General features: G+C 52.4%; 1 protein-coding gene across 9 annotated transcripts in view; it reads left to right on the forward strand.

Moving 5' to 3' along the window:
• CTIF (cap binding complex dependent translation initiation factor) overlaps window positions 1-13,280 on the forward strand; it is a 314,944-nt gene that overhangs the window by 161,960 nt on the left and 139,704 nt on the right. For all 9 annotated transcript variants that reach the window (XR_014075152.1, XR_014075153.1, XM_081563483.1 and 6 more), the window contains one exon: window positions 4,553-4,629. Coding sequence is in view for 7 of the 9 variants with exons in the window: in XM_081563483.1 (XP_081419609.1) it covers window positions 4,553-4,629 (77 nt within the window). In the remaining 2 variants the exon portion in view is untranslated. The remainder of the gene's footprint in view (window positions 1-4,552; window positions 4,630-13,280) is intronic.

Genomic DNA, 13,280 nt, shown 5'->3' on the forward strand with positions numbered 1-13,280 from the left:
GAGACGCTGCAGAGGCCCACCTGACTGTCTGACCAAACTCACAAACCAGCTGGTAATCCGGAGGCTGGTGGGGCTCTTCTTCATTTGCAGGGGTGGGGGTGGTGCTCATACCTGGACTGATGTCCACCTGGGGCTCTCTCAGAGCATGGGATAGAAGGATTTGTTGAGTAAAGAAATAGAACAGAGACTACTGTATACTCTTAAATGGTCATTCTGGCCTGATAAATTTCCCATTCTCCACTCAAGGGGTACATTTTATTAATATCTGAAAAGCAGAGAGGGATCTCTGGTCTAAAGCCAGAGCCCCGTCGTCCTTGGCCAGGCCTGGGGATACCAATTCATGCTCCTCTCCAAGTTCCTTACTAGTCCTTCCTGTCACTGGATGCCCTGTCCTGAACATACCGCCCTTTGCAGCCCTTTTGTAGAACTGTGTTTTAGGGCAGCTGCTTCCTGGAAAGTAATTGAAGGGGGCAGGGGGGCATTTTTCACTGTGGCTGGATCTTTCTCTTTTAAACACTTGCTATTCCCTCTACCTGGAAAATTTTCTCCACCTTTTAAAAATTAGGATATAGTTCACATGCCATAGAATTCACCCTTCAAAATACTATGAGTGAATGGTTGTTAGTATGTTCATGAGGTTTTACAACTGTCCCGATTCCAGAATGTTTCATTACCCCCCAAGGAAACCTGGAGCCCACTGGCAGTCACTCCCCATCTGCCTCTGCCCAGCCCCTGGCAGCTACTCACTTACTTGCTGTCTCTGCATGTTTGCCAATTCCGGACATTTCATAAAAACGAAATTGAACTATATGGGGGGTTTTGATGATTAGCTTCTTTCCCTGAGCATGATGTTCTCAAGATTCATCCATGCTGCAGGCTGTATCAGAGCTTCTTCCTTTTTATGGCCGTGTAATATTCCATTGTATGGAGCCACCACATATTTATGCAGCCGTCAGTTAATGGACATTTGATTTGTTTCCGTTTTTCGCTGTTAGGAATACTGCTGCGTTGAACATTCACATACCAGCCTCATCTCTCACCAGTGGCTTTAAAGAACTTGGGCTGGCCTGGGTCAGCAGCTAATCTGATGGCAGGTCATGACTAAGCTCGTGGTCTTCCTCCTTCTTCCTCTTTTGGCTTCATGTTTGCCTCTCTTTGACATCCAGATGCCCTTGTTTTGGGGGTAGTGGGCAGCATATTGAGTTGTGTGTGTCACGTGGTACCCCCACCAGCTTGAATCTGCAGAACAAAGGGGCTGATTGAAGTAGGTCCTCCAGTGAAGCCTGTATAAATTCAGTGCACCCCGTTTTATACAGGACGGTCTGAAAGCTCTACACAGGTGCCCCAGGCATTCACTCATTTATTCACCATGGTGCCAGTAGGCTGGGGCCCAGGTGGCCTTGTGGGTGGGACCAGGCCTCTATAGCAGTGGCCTTGGGGTGCTCCTGGGGAAGGAAGACCTCAGAAGTAAAATGCTTTGTTCTGTCACCTTTGTCACTTTGTTCAACTGATTTCTGGTCTCCCACTGGGATCCACCAGCCTTTGACCAAAGAGAACACAGGCAGAATTCCTCCACCCTTTCCTAGCACAGGGCCTGGTCCCCACACACTCTGCTAATTCCCTCCATCTTCCCTAACCTGAGCTTCCTTCACCCTCTTCCCTCATAAACTGCCTCCTCTGGGCTCTCTCTGCCAGGACTGCAGGCCTGAGAATAGGAACCAGGGCAGCCTTGCTTGTCCTGGTGCACTCAGCTCAGCCCTGAGCATAGAGGGTCAGCACGATGGGAGAAATTGTGATGACGATGATGGCAGTGACAATACCAGAGGTACTTACTGAGGTTTGCTGCATACCAGGCACTGTTCTACATTCTTTACATGTTTATCAACACAGTTAACCCTCAGATGGACCTAGGAGGCTGATGCTATTATTATCTCCATTTCACAGGTGTGGAAACTGAGGCACATAGAGGTTAGGTCACCTGTTCAAAGTCACATAGCCGTCAAGAGGAAGTGTGGCTCCAGAGCCCAGACTTTTAACTACTCTGACATTTTATATAGATGCTGGGAAAGATTGAAGGCGGGAGGAGAAGGGGACAACAGAGAATGAGATGATTGGATGGCATCACCAACTCAGTGGACAAGTTTGAGTAAGCTGCAGGAGTTGGTGATGGACAGGGAAGCCTGGTGTGCTGCAGTCCATGGGGTTGCAAAGAATCGGACACGACTGAGTGACTGAACTAAACTGAAGATACATATTAGTGATTTGGAGGCAATGGAAGGACACAGAAGTCAGAGCAGTAGCTTTGTTAGAAGCCCCAAGTGGTCCTGCGTGCCCCCTGGGCCACACTGAGTCCTGGCAGAGAGCTGGAACTCCATGAGTCTGGGTCACCAGGGCAGCTCCCCTCTGCTGCAGCCATGGGGAGTGGGGAGGCGAGGCTGCAGGTCAGAGCCCAGGACTCTGGAGCCTGGGCGGTTGAGGCGAGCACCTTGTGAGCTCATGGAAGGCCAAGTGTCCCGACAGCTCCCTCGGCCCGGCCTCAGGGCTCAGTTCCCCGTCCAGGCCTCCGGCTTGAGAGGGAGCCTCGGCTTCCTGCCATTGTCTGCACGGGCACACCCAATGTGTTCCTGCGGTGACCTGAGGCTGGGAGGGAGGGAAGGGGCCAGCCCGGAGCTGGGTCAGGGTGGGAGAGGGGAAATGAGAGGGGAAGACTTGGTGTTTTTCCTTGTTTGTGTTTTGTATTAAAGAAAGCAAATAATATCCTTTGAGAAAACCATTAAACAAAGCACATCCTCAGGTCGCAGGGGCCCATTGTGGCTGCCCGAGCTGGAATTCATTCATGCCTTCTCGGCCCAATTGTTGGAAGCGAGAGACAGGCTGTGAGGGAGGGACCGACAATATAAATAATGTAAATTAAATAAATTTTGAAATGTGCCATTCCCTCCCTGGACTCAATAGGAGTCTTAGGGCCAGCGTCTGAGAGCCAGGGTCCCTGTGTAACTCCTGAGCCTGTTGTCCTCCCAGTGGCCTCATTCCTGCTCCAGGAAGCACCTCGAGGCTGACGGGGTTATCAGTGTCCAAGGCTAATCAGCCCTGTGGTCGGGGGCAAAGCCCAGAGAAGGCAGCCCACCGGGACCCTCCACTGTGGAGCTTGAATCCAGAGGGCGGCATGCGCCGTCCCCATTGAGGGTCTGGGCCTCAGTCTCCTTGTCTATAAAGTGCAGCTAAGGGCTCACTGGACTCTCCCTGAGCCCTCTCCAGCACACTGGGCCTGTCACACCCTCTGACCCCGTGCACACCCAGGGCCCTGTGGGTGGCATGGGGACCACGCTCAGGCTGTGCACTCTGCATCACGACCTGTGCCCGGATGTCCCAGGTCCAAGCCAGCCCACCGCCTCCCCGCAGACCGCCAGCCTTAGCTACCCTCAAGCCCTCCCACCCTGTCCCAGCCAGACCATAATAGAAGGACAGTGCTCTCCCATGTCCTACGAGAACACACTTTCCTGGGGAGAGGGGAGCGATAAGAAAAGAGCTGGCTATCAGCCCGCCTTCTGCAAATAATGCTGCCTGCTGCCTGCTTCCTGACATTTTACTCCATCAGCCCTGCATGGTAAGGAAAGGGTTTCTCTCCAGCCTCGATGTAAATGCATTGGTGGCTCAGGTGGTAAAGAATCCACTTGCAATGCAGGAGACCCAGGTTCGATCCCTGGGTCGGGAAGATGGCCCGGAGAAGGGAATGACAACCCACTGCAGTATTCTTGCCTGGAAAATCCCATGGACAGAGGAGCCTGGAGGGCTACAGTCCATGGGGTTGTAAAGAGTCGGACACAACTGAGCGACTAACATGTCTCTCCAACCTTGATGTAAACATACATATACGTAGTTGCTATCATGATGACAATATGCAAAAGACCAACCTTAGAATTTTCCACAGTTTAACATTTAAAAAGACATTAGCTATTTGCATGTTTCCCCTAAATACACCCCAGGAGTATAAGTAACAAGGATGGTAAAAAAAAAAAAAAAAAAATTGCACGAGGCCTCCTGGACTAGGATGAGGAGAAAATTGGGTCCTAGCACATTCCGTCTGCGTGAGGCTCAGAGTTTGCAAGGAGGATGCATCTCCTTGATCCTCTCCACAGCTCAGAGAAGATAGTCACATTCCCCTGGTGTTGGGAGGCCTGATGCTAGAGGGTTAGCTTGTCCATCATCCGATTCCAGGATCTGATTCTCTTGCTAATTCTCTGCCACCCCTTGCACCCCCTCATCCATCTCTCCTGACCTGAGTGTTCTCATTTGAATGACTGGATTTGACAAAGTCTAGGGACCCCACTGTTCTTTGGTTCTATGATTCCAGCCTCATCACCTGGTGGGAAATGCGTGGACTTGAACATTCTCCATTTTTCAATCTGAATTTGGCGGTCAGAGCCTAGCCTTTCCAAACTCTTGATATCGTTTTGTTGTTGTAGATGTTGTTGTAGGTTAGTTCAGACCCAGAAGTTCTTTGCTCTCTTTCAGATTTACTGATGCCCCTTTTCCTCCCCCAACCACACAGGGCTACCACCCGATGCCCCATGAGGTGGAGATCGCGCACACGAAGAAGCTGTTCCGGAGGAGGAGAAATGACCGAAGGTAGGAGACTCTCGATTCCCAGCTTCGGGTTTTCTTCGCCTCTGCCGGCCCTTGTGGAGCTGCGCTCCTGGCCTGCGTTTTGCTTTTCCTGGTCACTAGCCGATAACAATAAGAGGTCACGTGGCTGCAGTGGTGTTGGTTACGGGGTGGGGGGGCCGCCCTTCTCTCGGGTGGCCCCAGGTTTGCCTCCTTGCAGGAGTCCAGGGCAGGTTTTGGAGTGGAGGAAGAGAAAAGCTCTTTGCACTGACCAGGCAGCCACAGTAGCAGTCCTCGGGGGACTCTGACCTGCCGGCTTGTGTTTTGACACATGGCCTCCAGGAGGCTCTGGAGCTCACAGTTCTAGGACTCTCTGTCTCTCCTCTGCCCCATCCCTGGCCTGTGCTGGGCTGGGCTGTGACAGCGACACACAGATCAGCAGTTGCACACGCGGCTTCTCTCGAATGCCCTGGGGTGTGTGTATGGGGGGAGTGCTCTCTTAAACTAAGGCAGAAACTGGGATCTCCCCTGGGATGCAGAGAACTGGGTAACAGCAAGGGGCCAGAAAAAGCACCTGGGGTAGCTCTGGATAGGAGCAAACAACTGAGGCTGGGCCTCTGGGAGGCTGAACCTTTGTTTCCTTAAAGGCTCTCTAACAAGGAAAGGTCTTCAGAGTGTATTTCGAATGGAAAAGTTCAGGTGCAGACCATTTCTTTCGTATGTGGCCACTTGTGCAAAAGCAGGGTTGGGGTGTTTTTCATTTGTTTGAACGTGCGTAAATGATTTCTGGATGAAAATGAGGGAGGATGAAGACAAAGAGGGAAGGAAGGAAGGGAGGGAGGGAAGGGGAAAGGCTCTGCTTGAAGAGTTAAAACGAGATTCTCCTTTACAGGGGATTTCTTCTTAGATAAAGGCGGTAGCTTGTGGTTTTACCTTTACTGAACAGAGACTGTTCTCAGAGAGCCAAGAAACAGCCCAGCCAGCTTGCTTGCTCAGAGAACTAAAAATGCCTCTTCTTGTGCAGCTTCTTGAAAGCAAGGGCTGCTCAAGTCCCTGATTGCCCCCCACCCCTCGCCCTACACACATGCACACACACACTACACACACGCACACATGTGGGCCTTGAACAAGGGGTGCTGGGTGTTGGCCACAACTCAGGGTGGATGGATGACCAGTCCCTGGGAATGTCATCAGGTGGCTGGTGGATTTAGTGGGACGGAAACATTCCCAGAGGACGGTGAGTGTTCAGCCAGCTGGGAGGCAGGCAGTCCGGGCTTAGAACACAGACCCACTGGGCACTTGAAGCAGGGAGATTGGACCCAGCCTGTTCCTGGCCTGACCAGAGTGTGGTCATTGTTCTCTACATGCTGCCTTTTTGCCGTGCAGCTAATTCCTGGTTTCTGGGTTCCCCACAGAGGGAAGAGGTAGGGAGCACCCCCCCAAAGGAAAAGTGGGGTTCACATGAGGAGTGAGGAGGTGTCAGGAAGGGCAGAGGCTCCGTGTCACTCCTCCCCTGCCTCCTGGCCCCCAGAATGTGTGTGGAGCTTCAGGGAGTCCCCGAGCTTCCGCAGGAGAAGTCGCCCACTGGGCCCAGGCAGGGGCGGGCTGCTGTCTGCATCCACGTCAGCCACACCTCCGCTCGGGGGCCAGGTCACCCTTCTCAGCCCAAGCCCCTGGACAGTGCAGGCCTCTGCAAAGCAGCAGCGTGGCCCAGGAACGTAGGAAGAGGAGCGTGACATACGGGCAGCGGGAAGCCGGCCTTCCGCTGAGCCGCGCTTGTGTTAACAAATGCCCAGTGAGGTCAGCACACCTCGCAAAGGATGTGGACCCGGGACAGGGTCCAAAGCAAGGCAATAAAGATGATTAAAGGGATGGAAAGTATGTCCTGTGAGGAGAGGCTCCCCGGCCGGAGCCAGGGGAGAGGAGGCTGCAGGGAAAGAACGTTCATGCCAGTAAACTCTTGAAAGATTTATACCGAGTGCTGAGGAGCGTCCGCCCCACCTCTCCTGGACTCTGAACCGGAGGAAATCAGCTGAAGTGAACGGAGAGAGTGTTCCTCTGGACCACAGACGGGCTCAAGGAACAAACATCCTGACCATCAGGGGCTCAGACTCTGACATTCAGGGCAGCAGACGCGCACTGAGCCCATGCTGAGCACCAGGCGGGGCCCCACCTGTATTCGCAATCTGGAATACAGTGCAGGACAATGCTCAGCCACCATGGCCTCCCCAGGCGGTGGGGACTTTCAGGAGAAGAGCAGGCAGCCAGATAGTTCCGGAACCTCACTGTCCGAAAGGAGGCAGCCAGCACCAGGGGCCTTCCGATCCCTTCTTGGTGGAGCAAGGGATTCTGATGTTTGAGGGACAGAATATCATCTGGTCAACTCTAACCTTCCAGCTGTTGATGGATAATTGAGGCCTTACTGAGCCCCAAACCTGTATTCTTGACCTTGATGGTTAACTCTTTTGTAGGTTAACCTTCCTCGTCATGGTGCGTCAGCCACACTGAAAGAGGGTTGTGTTCCTTGGGTGGCAGAGTGGGAGGTGACTGGAATCAGGTTTGGTGGCCAAAGGCACAGCCAGCATCTGTCTGTCAGGCCTCTGATCTCTCCCCTTTTGCTGCAAGGGAGAGAAGGCACTGTTTTCCCTTTTAACAGATGGAATAACTGAGGCCAGGGACACTAGCCAAGGTTGTTTAGCTAAGAAGTGGCCGAGCTGAACTCACCTGTGCTGACTGCAATTCTCAGCCCTTTTGACTCCACAGCCTCCAGTGGACCTGTGATCTAGGAAAGACCAAGAGCAGGGAGCTGGTGGAGGCGGAACTGGGGTGGGGTGGGGTGGTGGCTGCAGTATCACATGAAGCGAGGTGGTCGGCTCCATCCCCTGCTGTCTCTGAGGCTCTGTGGGGATCTGTGGCCTCCCAAAGCTTATACCAGTTATCCTCAGTCATTGCAGGCAGTGAGTCATGTTTGTAAAAGTTCAGTACATAACCGTTATCTGACTGCAGAGTAGCTGGGCTTGGTGTTTGAGAGCTGCAATCACCTGGCAGCCAGGCAGGTCGTGGATACTGGGGGATCTGTGTTTCACCCCAAAGCCTGAAACAGGAATTTCTAAATTGGGCTCTAGAGCCCTAACCCTGACAGACGTCTAGATTGTATCCGAGTTCCCCGTGGCTCCTCGAGGTCTTGAGTGGGCCCTGACTGCTTTTTTTCTCCAGTTGTTCAAGTCTGAGGCACAAGGCCTGGAATTAGATGTGGGACGTGAATGCCACCTCTTCTGCTCGCGACCTCCATGATTTTGGCAAATTACTTTATACCTTGAAAACTTTATCTCTTTCTTCTGTAAAATGGGTTCGCTAATTGGGAAGCTTAACCAAGCTCATCCTTGTAAGGTCTTAGCACCAGCCCACTCTTCAGATTGGGGGGATCCGAGGTACTTAGAAAATATCGTAAGGTGGAAGTGGACTGCAGATGTCTCCCAAGGCAAGGCGGGGGGCCAGGGGAACAAGGGGGGCTGTCCCAAATCCCCACGGTTGCCAGATTTGCTTGTGAGCCCAGCGAGATTTCCTTGCACCCCTCCAGGAGTGGGGCACCCGGGATCAATTGTTTATCTTCTCGGAATCAACTTTGAGAACTCTGCCCCCACTGTCAGGGGGGCAGGGAAGGGGGTCCCCAGGAGCAGCCATCTGCAGACTCTGCACCCACATTCTGTGTGTGGCTTCGAGGGCCTCGGTGTCTGAAACTGAGTCGTGGGCGTCTTTTCCTCATTTTGCAGAAGGAAAAGGTTAAGCTTGTGAACGGTTCAAAGGTTTTCTCCTTTAAAAATGTTCTCAAAATACGGGCAACTGGTAACCACTTGTTTATTTTGGGGAACGAGTTAAAGATGTTTGCCGATTTCAGACAGAATTATGCGTCTCACGATATGAATGTGCTAAATGAGTGTTTCGTGCGTTCCTGAAAGAGCAGCCTGCCTCTGGGTGCTGTGTCCCCACCGGGGCCGGACACCTGCTGATGGAAGCGGGGGGCCATGGAGGTTCATGTCCTGCCCGGAGCTCCCTGCCCTCAGGCTGCAGGGTGGAGGGAGCAGGGGGAAAACACTGGCGGGCGGAGTCTTGGCCATGCCGCTGACCCGCTGCTGGTGTTGACCGTGAGTGAGGTCTCCCCTCCAGGGGGTTTCCTTCACCCCCCACCTAACTCCTACCCCCACTCCTTCTGAAGAAATGGGCATCTGAGGCCAGGGATGAAGGTTGTGGCCTGTGTTCCCGGGGAAGCGGGGTCTGGGAGGGAGATGAGCTGGCAGGATGCTGACTAAGGAGTGCCCTTAGGGAAGGAAAGGGAGCGGATGGGGCAAGAGGGGGCGGTGAGCTGCAGTGCGGTCTGGGTGGGGAGTTCTGATTCTACGAGGAGTTCTGAAATTGGGGCGACACTCTATGGAGTTGTCCCCAGATGAAGAAAACAGGCAGGTCTTTGTATCCCTGTGTCTGCTCTAGTCATCGGATGGGGACGGCCTTGACCTTGAACCGGCGGCTCTCGGCCCCAGTTTTTGTAGGGCCAACCACTGAGGACTGTCTATCACGGCACGTCCAACAGCCCGGGATGTGTGCATTGTTCCTGAACCCGGCCCTGGGCGCACATCACAGCCAGCACCACGGGGAAGCATTCTCGAACTCTCCAGCTGGGACTGACAGAGCAGCGCTCCAGGCTTCAGTCTGTGCGCCGGAGAAGCCAGACAAGAGCCCAGCCATAACCCCTGCACTCAAGGACCTGAGGCAGAGCTTGCACAGCGGGCCCCCGGAAGCCACCAGAACACGGCCCATAACTATGTAGCATCCTCATATTCCTCGAGGAAGTTCCAAGAAAGGGGCCAGCAGGGGTAATTACGGGATGCTTCCTGGAGGAGGTGGGCATTGAACTAGCCTTCAGTCGCAAGGAGGACTTGAAAGGGAGATGGGAGGCCTTAAGGTGAGAGGACTGTGAAGGCCTTAGTGAAACAGATGTAGGAGCGGGGATTCCCACCGCCCCCCGCAAGCCACCCTCACAAAGCTCCCTAGAAACAGAACCAGACGGGGTGGAGCGCATAGCAGCCTCTACCCACAGTTGAGAAGGAAAAGAGCTCCTGGCTTCGGACAGGGCCCAGCCCAGACTATCAGAAGTCTCAGTCCCCCCAGACACCAGAGCCAGCCTCCCAGCAGTGAGAGCGGGGCAGCTAATGGAGGCATTAGCGGTCCCTCGCGCGATGCCCATGCAGCCAGGGAGACAGGAGAGCCTTTCTCCAATTAATTTGTTTCATTAAGTGAGATCTCAGAACGGTTCATTTACTCCACGCGCAACGCGGATTTGAAAAGAAGGGAAGAACGGCACAGTTGTCCCAGCTGGTATCAGATGCTCTGCTGGATGGGATGCGGGAGGGAAGCTGTCCCACGTCAGACACCACTTCTCCCGGGTCCCCAGATGGTGCAGCAGGGTGAGCAGAGCCCCCAGCCCTTCATGCTGCCTCTGTCCTGTGACTGACCATGACTGCGGCGTGGGGTCCTCCAACAACCAGTTTTAGTCTCATCCGTCCCCCTCTTCCTCTGCCACCACGTGCCCAGACCCTCCCTGGGGGCCAGGCTCTTTCCCCCAGGGACGGCATGAGTGTCAGCCATCAGATGTGATTTTGCAAGCTCTCTGTGACATCATCTAGGTCACTGATAAAAATGAACAGGACATCTGGAATTGATGGCGATGGGTATGCAACTTTGGGAAGATACTAAAAATCCTGGACTATGTATTCCAAAGGGGGGATTCTGTGGCATGTGAATTATATCTCAACTTTTTAAAAGTGTTTTAGTGGGTTAGGGAGGTCCCAGGATGGAGCGACGGCGCAAGCCTCTGTAAACCCTCCCTGAATCTTGGTGTTTGTAGGGTTCTTCAAGTGTGTCAGAGTAGTGTGTATTAGTGTGTGTGTTAGTCACTCAGTTGTGTCCGACTCTCTGCAACCCCATGGACTATAGCTGTCTAGGCTCCTCTGTCCATGAAATTCTCCAGGCAAGAATACTGGAGTGGGTTGCCATTCCCTTCTCCAGGGGATCTTCCTGACCCAGGGTTTGAACATGGGTCTTCTGCATTGCAGGCAGATTCTTTACCATCTGAGCCACCAGGGAAATCAGACTGTCAGAATAGTAACCCTTTCAAAACAGGACATAGATTTGGCCTGGCCCTGACTTGTTCTATGGGACTCTGTGCTAGCTATTATGATTACACCTTTTCTTCTGGATCATCTGTTTGGGAATCTCTTTGGGAAAGATGGTATCTATATTTTTCTGATTTTTAGAACTGGAACTCTGTATGTCTAGGTGCAGTCTCTAATGCTTTGTTCCTGACATGTGGTCAGGGGCCCTTTATGACCTCACGTGGAGAGCTCCCTTTTTCTGGACCATATAGCTCCCTCCCTTGGGCAAGAGGATGAACATTCAGAGTACCTGTCTCTCTCTCCCACGATTTCCTCCGAGGCCCTCAGCATCTTACTGAGGATGCTCTAGCTGGATCTACCTTCCCTGATCCAGCACGTGTTCTCTGACAGAAGGCAAACCTTTCTCTTAGTGACCCCCTTAATTTTACATCATCCTCCCTGTCAGCAGCCTCGTGCTTGCCTCCTTCTTTTCACTCTAAATACAAAAGTTTAATTTTAGAATTGTCATTAACGCTTGTTAAGCCCACTGCTTGACACACTCTGACGGCTCTTCCCCACCCATTGATGCCCTCACTGGTTATGGGAGCTTCCTCATTCCCTTCTGGAACCCACCCCACCCTCCTCCTCTTTGCCTGGACTCCCAGCAGGGACCCTGAAGGATGCCAGCGCTGCCTTTAAAACCCTGGCTCTAAGTCACAGTTGTTTTCTGGAACTTACCTTTCCCTTTAGCCCCTCACTTCTCTCCTGCAGTTGTGGACTCCTTCATCTACGAAGATGACCGAGCCCCAGATCTTGCTCATCAGGGACTGATCAGAAATCCATTCAGTTCAGAGTCCTGGATCCATCCATCAGCTCATTCACAGGGGTCATTAAGGTAGCCCAGACAGTAAAGCATCTGCCTACAGTGCGGAAGACCTGGGTTCAACCCCTGGATTGGGAAGATCTCCTGGAGAAGGAAATGGCAACCCACACCAGTATTCTTGCCTGGAAAATCCCATGGACGGAGGAGCCTGGTGGGCTACAGTCCATGGGGTTGCAAAGAGTCGGACATGACTAAGCGACTTCACTTCACTCACTTGGCAAATTCAGTCAGTCCTCATTACTCATGGATTCTATATTTGTCAAGTTGCCTCCTTGTTAAAAGTTCCTTATTTGTGACTAAGTCAATACAGTGCTTTCACAGTCATTCATGGATACACCCAGAGCGGTAAAACACTCAAGTCACCTGACATTCCCAGCTGAGGTTGAACCAGGAGACCTCTGCCTTCTTGCTCCTGCTCTCACACTGTAAACAAGTGTCTTTTCTGACATCTACTTAAGGCTCTGTTTTTCGCGCTGATGTGCTTTTTGTTGGTGAATTTGCTGTTTAAAATGGTGCCCAAGCATAGTGCTGCAGTGCTGCCTAATGTCTCAGATGCAGGGAGGCTGTTATGTGCCTTTTGGAGAAAGTACTTAAGTTGGATGAGCTTCCTTCTAGTCAGAGCTATAGTGCTGTTGGCGGTGAGCTCAATGTTAGTGAATCAACGATATATAGTAAATAAGGTGTCTTTAAACCAAAACACACATAACGCGGGGCTATGTGTTGATCAGTTGGAAAAAACGTTGTGACCGGAGGCTCGCAGAAACCTAGCCTTGTCTTTCTCCTGGGAGCAGTGGTTCAGTAGTTGCTAGTTTGATGTGTGCAGTTTAGTTATATAGTTATGCAGAGCATTAACTACCATGAGTGATGAGAATGGACTGTACTAGCCCTTTAAACTCCAGTACTCTTGCCTGGAAAATCCCATGGACGGAGGAGCCTGATAGGCTACAGTCCATGGGGTCGCCAAGAGTCGGACACGACTGAAGCGACTTAGCAGCAGCAGCAGCAGCCCTTTAAAACAGTGGGAGAGGGACTTCCCTGATGGTCTAGTGGTTAAGACTTCACCTTTCAAGGCAGGGGATGCGGGTTCAATCCCCGGTTGGTGAGCTAGGATGCCACCTGCCTTGTGGCCAGGAGATCAAAAACAGAAGCAATGCTGTCACAGATTCAACAGACTGTCAAAATGGTCTGCATCAAAAAAAAAAAAGCGTGGAGAGATGCTAAAGATAAAGGACTGTGTTGTGAGTGATGTGGTTTTAGGCTGAGTAGCTTATCCCGTCCGTGGGGTGGTAGCAGAGATAAGGGAAGAGCAGGGAGTGGGAGCCACTCCCTCCATGGCTGTCACCCGGCTTGGGTCTCAACAAGCAGCCACTGCTTCATTTGCCCATCCTGGGCTGACACTGTCCCTCAAGCCCTCCAGACGGCTGAGCCCTGAAGTGACCATCATTGTCATCCTGCCATCAGGAGCCCAGGGGACAGCGAGACGGATTACACTCCCATTGCCCGCAGTTTGTCTTTATATCGCAGCGAGGAAATTGCCCTCATTAAGTCCCTGCTAAAGATAGATAAGAAAATGGGACAGGCAAACCCCCACCTGGCAGGCAGCCCTGTCAGATTCTAAGCAAAATGAGTCAGATAGGAATTAT

This window comes from Giraffa tippelskirchi, chromosome 14 (assembly GCF_054371585.1).
Source record: "Giraffa tippelskirchi isolate mGirTip1 chromosome 14, T2T-mGirTip1v1.2.pri, whole genome shotgun sequence".
Classification (NCBI taxonomy): domain Eukaryota; kingdom Metazoa; phylum Chordata; class Mammalia; order Artiodactyla; family Giraffidae; genus Giraffa; species Giraffa tippelskirchi.